The sequence below is a fragment of the Pezoporus wallicus genome, unplaced genomic scaffold (genome assembly GCF_028554395.1).
Source record: "Pezoporus wallicus isolate ANWC-B61680 ecotype Strahan unplaced genomic scaffold, APGP_CSIRO_Pwel_v1 contig_4816, whole genome shotgun sequence".
Lineage (NCBI taxonomy): Eukaryota > Metazoa > Chordata > Aves > Psittaciformes > Psittacidae > Pezoporus > Pezoporus wallicus.
The window spans coordinates 3,706,114-3,715,713 of NW_026640990.1; the positions used below are offsets into that span (position 1 = coordinate 3,706,114).

At 41.0% G+C, this 9,600-nt stretch overlaps 1 protein-coding gene across 1 annotated transcript in view; it reads right to left on the reverse strand.

Annotated features, from left to right (window-relative positions):
• FAM13C (family with sequence similarity 13 member C) overlaps nt 1-9,326 on the reverse strand; it is a 127,392-nt gene extending 118,066 nt beyond the window's left edge. Inside the window, 5 exon segments of the mRNA XM_057421521.1 lie at nt 5,136-5,319; nt 7,074-7,283; nt 7,485-7,650; nt 9,245-9,280; nt 9,282-9,326. Of these exon segments, the coding sequence (XP_057277504.1) occupies nt 5,136-5,319; nt 7,074-7,283; nt 7,485-7,650; nt 9,245-9,280; nt 9,282-9,326 (641 nt within the window).
• Between the last annotated feature and the right edge of the window lie 274 nt (nt 9,327-9,600).

The window sequence follows — 9,600 nt, forward strand, 5'->3', positions numbered from 1 at the left end:
AGAATGGTGAAGCAGAATTGTAGGAGTTACAGCTGCTAGGCAGAATTGTAGTAGATAAGATTCATAGCTTAATATTTAAGACATTCTTGTTCAAATAGTATGTTTAGAAAGAAAAAGAACAAAAGATAGACAGAGTAACAAAATTTGGAAACTTGACAACTTTCTGCTTTGAGATATATAGAACCGGCTTGTACCGAACCTGATGTTTGGATAGGAGCCGAAACCTTATTGAGTCTGCGTGAAAGCAAGACGTTCCTAGCGGTGATGAAAAGGAACTACAGGCCTTCGTCCTCACGACCCCCTAACGACCACCACCAGGAGGCACTGTGTAGGTGCACCAATGGGATGAATGCCAGAAAAATAATTATAATACTAGACAGGAATAGAGTCATAGAATAGTTAGGGTTGGAAAGGACCTTAAGATCATCTAGTTCCAACCCCCCTGCCGTGGGCAGGGACACCACACGCTAAACCATATCACCCAAGGCCTCGTCCAACCTGTTCTTGATCACTGCCAGGGATGGAGCATTCACAACCTCCCTGGGCAACCCATTCCAATGCCTCACCACCCTAACAGGAAAGAATTTTCTCCTTATATCCAATCTAAACTTCCCTTGTTTAAGTTCTAACCCATTATCCCTTGTCCTATCACTACAGTCCCTGATGAAGAGTCCCTCTGCAGCATCCTTGCAGGCCCCCTTCAGATACTGGAAGGCTGCTATGAGGTCTCCATGCAACCTTCTCTTCTCCAGGCTGAACAGCCTCAACTTTCTCAGCCTATCATCATATGGGAGGTGCTCCAGTCCCCTGATCATCCTTGTGGCCCTCCTCTGGACTTGTTCCAACAGTTCCATGTCCTTTGTATGTTGAGGACACCAGAACCGCACATAATACTCCAGGTGAGGTCTCACAAGAGCAGGGTAGAGGGGCAGGATCACCTCCTTTGACCTGCTGGTCGCGCTCCTTTTGATGCAGCCCAGGATACGGTTGGCTTTCTGGGCTGCAAGCACACACTGAAGCTGGCTCATGGTCATTTTCTCATCGACCAGCACCCCCAAGTCCTCCTCCACAGGGCTGCTCTGAATCTCTTCTCTGTCCAACCTGTAGCTGTGCCTGGGATTGCTCCGACCCAGGTGTAGGACCTTGTACTTGGCATGGTTAAACTTCATGAGGTTGGCATCAGCCCACCTCACAAGCATGTTGAGGTCCCTCTGGATGGCATTCCTTCCCTCCAGCATATCATCTGAACCACACAGCTTGGTGTCATTGGCAAACTTGCTGAGGGCACACTCAATCCCACTGTCCATGTCAGCGACAAAGAGGTTGAACAAGACCAGACCCAACACCGATCCCTGAGGGACACCACTTGTTACTGGTCTCCAGCTGGACATTGAGCCATTGACCACAACTCTTTGTGTGCAGCCATCCAGCCAGTTCTTTATCCACCGAGTGGTCCATCCATCAAATTGATGTCTCTCCAATTTAGAGACAAGGATGTCGTGTGGGACAGTGTCAAATGCTTTGCACAAGTCCAGGTAGATGACATCAACTGCTCTACCCCTGTCCATCAGTTCCATAGCCCCATCATAGAAGGCCACCAAATTGGTCAGGCAGGATTTCCCCTTAGTGAAGCCATGCTGGCTGTCACCAAGCACCTTGTTGATTTTCATGTGCCTTAGCATGCCTTCCAGGAGAACCTGCTCCAAGATTTTGCCAGGCACAGAGGTGAGACTGACTGGTCTGTAATTCCCCGGGTCATCCATTTTCCCCTTCTTGAAAATGGGGGTTATATTTCCCTTTTTCCAGTCATCGGAAACTTCACCTGACTGCCATGATTTCTCAAATATGATGGCCAGCTCCTTCAGGAGCTGCGGATGGATCTCATCAGGACCCACGGACTTGTGCACATTCAGATTTTTAAGATGGTCTTGAACCAGTTCCTCTCCTACAGTGGGCACAAGGTCTTCATTCTCATATATATTAGGCATGAAGAAATCTCATGTTTAGGTAATCATTCTATGTACTATAAATGAACTGAGTGGCAAAGGAGGGTGCACATGCTTTTGGAGGAGCAACCACCATGCACCTCAGTGCTGAATAAAGCATACCTATTTTACAAATCTGACAAGTTGTGGAGTCAATCTGCGTATCACTACCACCCTGAACAGGGTGGAAGCATATAATAATATAACAGAATTCTTCTAATATGAAGGTTATTTTAGTCAAATATTTGATATAAGCAGCATTAAATTAAGGGACTGCAAGATAAAAGACAGCTTATTTAAGTTCACTTTTCACACAGTGATATTAGTTTCCTAGCATTTAGGAGTTTCCTGTGACCATGTAACTAGACTTCCAATATAACACCTGTGTTAAGGCTTATGTTTTTGTATTGCTACCACCATAGCTACTAATTGTGAAGTGTATGCAGTTTAAGCTTGCAAGATATAATAAGCAGCAAGTTTTATATTCTAATTTTGTGCCCCCAGGGTCCATATGTGCTCTTATGTACCAACCAGTAAATATTCCAACTCGGTCACTTCAGTGAAGCTATAGGCATGACAGGTCTCCACAAATAAAAGCATACCAGATTGACAGGTGATACACAGAACTTACACTTGAATATAAATAGATCAAAAGTTTAAAGTAAAATGGCTTATAAACAACCTAGTTTACTTGCTTAATGTCAAAGAAGAAAGAATTCCACAAAAATGCAGATTTCCAGAATACATGCACAACAGTTTTAAAAACTGCAATGAATCAGTGCCATAAGTCTAGCTGAAGTTACATTCAGAATGTTATTTCCAACAACTGCATGGGATATACACTTCTGCAGATTAGATCTGGAGGTGTTTTTTCCATAACCTTCGCGTTCTGACTGAACAAATATAGCAAGTACACGATGTGTTTCACTTTCCAGTGAGTCTACACTCTGGCTGCAAAATGTTTCATAATGTGGTGACTAATTGCACTAATTCTTGCTCTGAAAGACATAAAGCATATTTGTGACTTTATTCCATGTGTGAGCAGACATGGGTTGCCACATTAAACTAACTTGAATTTTGCCGTTTTACAGGACAATAAAAATGGCTTATTCCTAATCATTCAAGCCCTCAGGTCACTCAGCAGGAAGTGGTAGAGCAATCTGACAGAGAGAAAATGCCAGCTGCCATGCTCTCCCTTCCACCCAACTATCAAAAAAAAAGTGATTTTTTTCATAATCCTAGGAGGTAACTCTCCAAGGACAGCACAAGTTAGACACTTTAAAAAAAATGAGCTCCAGACTTACTGGTTTCTCTCCAACAGCTGGTAAGATCAGAATGACTAAAAAGCTGGAGTTAATGTTCATAGGGCAGACTTCTATTTATGGTAGCTGCGTTGCCTTGACAAGTCACTGGCAGGGAAACTCGATGCTGTTTTCAAGGTTTCTCTGACAGATCATTGCCACACACATTTAGTTTAGCACTAAGTGTACTTAAAAAAAACCCAACCAAATCAAACAGAACGGCATGCTCACAAGCAACTGGACCATCTCCCAAAACAGAGTGGGATTCTTAAAAGCTGAAATAGTGCATCAATCTGTAAGGGAGCCTACTGCATTCTTATGTGTAGATACCAAAATCAGTGGGTGCACATTCAGGTAATTTAGAAATTGAGATAAAACAATAAAATATTCTTGCATGTGTGTGCATGCACAGAAGTCCCAGGTGATGGCAAACGGGGTCTGACGGCAGAAGAGTGACAGTGCAGTTGAGTTAGTGTGGGTGTTAAGGGTCAGTCAGATTTTTTGTGAAGGCCTTCTGGCATCAGCATTTTACCTGTTTATAAGTATCACCACACAACTAACCCAGACACTGGAAAGTAAGCCTCATCTGCCTACACTGGTTTACTAAATTTAGCATGCAGATACTAAGGAACTTAGGGAATGGTTGTAGAATTACTTTGTTCCACCACTGAACACCCTCCATGGTGAAGTTTGTTCTCACTAGAGTGAATGGCATAACTCCTACTACACTACATGTTGTTGGATTCTTCTCCATAGCTGTACTTTTGCTAAAATAAGTGTACTTTTCTTTGTATCACCTGCAAAGGCTATATGCTGATACATCTGCTGATAAGCCCATAGAGCAGGTAAACAGACACAAACAGAGACAGCTATGGAAGCAGCAGCAAAAAGTGCAGTTCCCCAACACAAAGCCTGTCATTGATTTCTAATACTTTTGGTACCAATTTACCTGAATATATCTTCTTAATAACTTACTTTGCTTGCCATATAAAAAAAAAAAATATGTGAAAAGTAACACGGCTTTTTTACTGCATAGAAAATACTGATTGTTAATGTATACATTTTGCAAAGGGACACTGGCTTATCATTCACATTAAGCTGGAATACCTGTGAGCCACTAAAGGGTTTACAAATTGTAAGACAGACATAAACATTTTAATATCCTCTAGTATCAACATGGTGGATAGAATAAAGAACTAAATCATTTCAGCTTCACTGGAAAATCCTCTAGTATTAGATCACTCAAGACTGCTCTTCCTCACCACCTTGACTTGCAAGATGTATGCCCTCCCACCTTTCTTTTTTAGTACCTAGTTATGTGTCCTTTCACCATCATCTCAAACACACCTTCTCCAGCTTCAGCCAGGAACTCATTGCTTTTGAGCTCATCTGGCCTCTGTTCAGATGTCGATTTGCATTTTAGTCATTCTGCAAGGACAGAATGAGTTACTTCTCTTTCTTGATAGAAGAGATTCCTTTCTCTGATATCAAACGCTAATTCAAGACCAAAGTCAGCCTTACCTTTTCAGAATCAAGGTTAACATCTAAGTAACCTCTAGACTCAGAACTGAACTTGGCTAAGAAAAGAGTAGTTCTCATTAAACAGCTCTCCATCTCTCATGCCTTTTGTCTTCAGATGGTTTCTTACTGGAGGCTGGACCTGTACAGTCAGCACCTGACAGGATGAAGGTGGTAAGCCAGCACAGAATTGTTACCTCCATGCATAACACACTATATAAACATTTAACTTTCCAAATATTCCACTGATTACAGGACATATGATAGAAAGCCTCATTTTAAAGTGTGATCTAGCAGTCCTAATAAAGGTAGCTAAATAGAGAGTACTCACTTGAACAGAGTGGGTCCAAACACAATGGCTAAGTTTTCCAGAGTCATGAAATTCACTGCACTGTGTGTTGCTACCTTTAACAGGAAAGCAGACAGGAACTGAAGAAGGCTCTGATGAGCTTTGGGTAGGCAGTTGAGCAATTGCCTCAGGTTCCCTATGCATTCTGTTGTGTGGATTTTGTGCTCTGGGGAGGAAAATAAAAATGACACAGATATTCCTAAGAATAACACAATTTCATCATAGACATGTTTATAGATCTGAGAAAGAGGGAAGGTTTTAAAATACATTAGAGCAAAATAATGAATAATTATGTCCTAAACAAAGAATTTGTACACCAAATTTTAACAACAATGTTCATGTATCAATATTTAAGTACCATGGATTTTCCAGATACTGAGTGTTATATAGACTGTTTCTGCTATTCTCCCTATTATGACAGAATCATCTGGTACTGGCTGCTTTCTAAATGGAGTTGCAGGCAGTAGTCATTTACCTGAATCCTTAAAAGGTGACATAATATTGTCAGCCTTGATTATCCCTAGAGATTTTATGCATGCTGTATGAGTCTCATTAAGAGGAATAAGAAACTGTACCCTTTCAGCCCCATATTATCTTCATTTCCTGACTAACTGGCACTCTCAGTCTCAAAACATTTTTGCTCTATAAATATGCAACAGTAGTTACACAAGAGATGCTTAAAATCTAAATTGGGGATACTTAACATTTTCTAGGTTCTCATTCTTCAAGTAAGAGCTACAAAACAGAAAATGGGTTCACAAACATCTTTATATGATCAGCAGATCAGAATTAGCACGATAAAGTCCCCTGGTTATTTAGAACCAAGATGACAGTACTGCTCAAAAATTGACAGCTGATGCTCAATTCTGCCATACATCGCCAGGACACATCGGTGTAGCTCTGATATTGTGAATCACAAATCATGCTCTAAAGGTCAGTTTTAGCCCTAAAAACAAACATTTCATGGAGGCATCCATGGCGCTCAACCTATTAATGAGATATATGGAAAAGGGAATGGAGTGAGGTAAAAAATAATTATAATTAAAATAAAATAAAATAAAATAAAATAATACCAGCAAAAATGCATAGATAGTTCAACACAGACTTGCATAGGTCATGAAAGTGACTCTTTTTTCCTTTTTGTTTTGTTTTGGGTTTTTTTTAGTAAAATACATACATAAAACTTGGCACTTAGCAGATGAAGTTTGAACAAAAGCAACCTGCATTCTAACCCACAAAACCCACTTATTTGTATGCATATTTGTATGCAAACACCTGAAAGCAATATCACTAAGATCATCAGGCAGAATTATCTGAACACATTAGCTCAGCTATTATAAACATGAGTAGAGAGCTAGACAGTGTATTACTGTAGGTACTCATTTTGGCTTTGCATTTTGAATACTTCATGCTGCTCCACACACTGCTGTCCAAGCAGACTATAAGAAAACTAGTAAAAAGTCCTAAATAGGAACAGGGATATACAAAAAGGCTTCTGTACATAGGAAGGTAAAATAGAGAAAGAGGCTCTATCTTGGAAAAGACTGAAGTGAGGCAGTGGCTATACAAAGCAGCATTATGATGGTGATTTCATTAAAAAAAACAAAACAAAACATTATCCCAGCAACAAGTAAGTTATCAAATTCAAAAAGCAAGCATGCAGAAGAGGTACTTTCTCAATAAATACAGGATTGGATTGCAGAATGCCTTGCCACAAGATGTTGGGGAGTTTGAAAGCCTTGGTGAATTTAAAAAATAAAGGTTATAGACAAGTTCAGGGAAGACTGGTCCATCAGAAGCAATTAAACATCAGTCTCAGGTTAAGGAAACTTAAACCCTTGCTTACAGGAAGGTGCAATGAACACATTATCTGTCACTGCCAAAGAAAGGACAGAAGCTTGGAATGTGCTCGTTCTTTACCTTGGAAAGTGTTTAGCAAGCCAGAACAGATGTTGTCTGGAAAAACAGCCACTGGCAGTTCTTTCAGAAAGAGTTTCAGGAGACTGGCAACAGAATCAACATCTCCATCAGTTACAAGGTCTACGTTTTCTCCTTGATTGTATTTCTGCTTCAATTCCTTGATTTTATTTACTGAGCCGCTGATTCGAAATATACCGACACGCTCCAGGCCTGTTTAAGAAGAAATATGAAACAGTAAGCAATTGCTGCATTACCATACCTGTCTGATGAAAACTGAATCTCAAAAAGAAAGAGCTCCTCTAAAAAAACATAATAATTGTAAAAACATACTTCAGCAATTACAGCTGAAAAATACAGTTTAAACAAAGAATAACAGTTTTCAGAAACCAAACAGAGAAAAGATGAACTTACCAAATGCTTCTAGGTACTCCACCATCTGTGTCACAAGAAAAGGAACTCCATATTGTGTTGCATCCTGTACGAGGGTTTCCAGAGGAACACCAAACATGCTTCTTTCTCCGAGATCTGGTGAGACTTTACTTGTTGTGTGCCTGACTTGAATAGAAGATAAAGATTTCTGGGGAATAAAAACAGGCAAGTGATAAGCAGAAGTGGCTTTTATTATTTTAAGGGCTAAGGGTCTACACTTTAGGTAAAATTATTGTCCTCATTATGGCATCTTAGTACAGATTCTACTTTTACTGCATGTTCTTAAAATACTAATATTCTTCTGTAGGGCTGAGGAAGGACCTGCAATGAGGTAAATCCTAACAAAACACATTTCTACTTACATTCAGAGAAAATGGGGCTTCAGGTCAAGGCAGATGCCCTACTTATGACAGGAAGGGTTTACAAAACCCCTGCCTCAAGAAGAGCCCCAGCACTCAGGAAAAAGGCTGATCAAGTGCTGGCGCACAGCCTTCCAGCCCTGTGAAATGTGCAAATTTGTACCCAACTCACCAAGATAAAACATGCAAGATTCACCAAAAAGCCAGAATAGGAATTTATGCAGCAGCCACGGCACGAGCCTGGTAAATGGTTCCCATCTGCTCACCTGGTTATTCCAAATTTCTTATCACAGTAACCAATGCAAAACCACATAAGAAGTCATGAACAACCTGCAGTCGAGAGCTGCTTTGTCACCTTGCTCAGACAGAGGCTGCCCAGTACACATGCTATCACACAGGTGCCTGCACTAGGGGCTGCAGCAGGGCTCAGGGGCCTCTGTGAGGGAAGCGGGGCTGCCCTGAGCAGGGCATGGAGGTTCTGGTTGGTTCTAGAAGCTTCCACGGCCAGGCCTGCTGAGCCCCTCAGTCCTGCAGGTGGTGCCTCAGGGAGATGCACGTAAGAAAGAAGGAAATGCAGTGTGGCCATGAGGAGCCCTTGCTCTCTTATACTCTTTCCCTCCTCTTATACCCCTCTGCTTTGCCTTACAAGGGGGTGACATTACTCACTGTGCTACGTTTTGCCCTCATTTTCCTACCAGGCAGGCTATGCTTGCAATCACAAAGCAGAGGACCTGTTTCCACCATGCCATGAGAACAGAAGTCCAAACTGGGAACATCCGGATTTACCAGTTCTGTGTCAGGAATATTAAAGCTGTACCTGCGTATCATTTTAAGGGGGGATTTTAATATATTGTAGCTTTATCCCAACACATTCTAAACTAGGCCCTTTAATGTTTTTGTTACTATGTTTTCCGAAGGAAAAAGGAAAGACTTTCTTATCAATTTGTAGCTGAACCACTATAAAAAAGCTATTTTTCAGCTTAAAAAGCTTACCCCTTAAGTAAAGGCCCAAGCCAGAGTTTGAGGAAGCTACGTCCAGCAGTGCTGCCATGGCAAACACACACAAACATGCACTGAAACCCTTAGACCCATTTAACTCTTAGAACATGATGTTAATGCTGAAGCCATAATTACCTAAAAGGAACCAATATCATATTTTATAGCATCTTTATAGCATATTTTATAACATATTTTATAGCATTTTTAATATATAAGCTGCGAAGTGTTAAAAAAAAGCCTCTACAGTATTTATGATACATTACTCTAAATATCTCCTTTCCCTCTTCAGGTGCAGCAGCTGGGTTGGGGGAAGAAGGACAGCCTTCTCAGAAAGAAAAAAAGATGTAAGAAAGGACTCAAGAAGCCAGATTTAAGTTCACTTACACAGATTGAAAGGGAAGCACTTGTTCCCATATTAGACTGCAGGAGTGTCAATGTTTCAGCTGTGCTGTTCAGAAGACACCATCACCTTTCTTCCTTTCACAAACCCATGCAGTCTAGCCAAAGCTGTTCCTCGGTAATTAACTTATCGTAGCATAATTTCTAGGCATCATCTTAATCAGTAGTTTCACTCCAGATTTTGTTGGAGGTAGAAATTCACTGCCAACAGAGGTGGATTCCTTGTAACCAGCACTTGCTTCCACAGGAGCACTGCACAAGCTAATGGATGTGTTACCATCAGATGTTTCCATGGCACCTAACACACACAAAAGCACAGCTTCCTGGAGCACACTGATTGT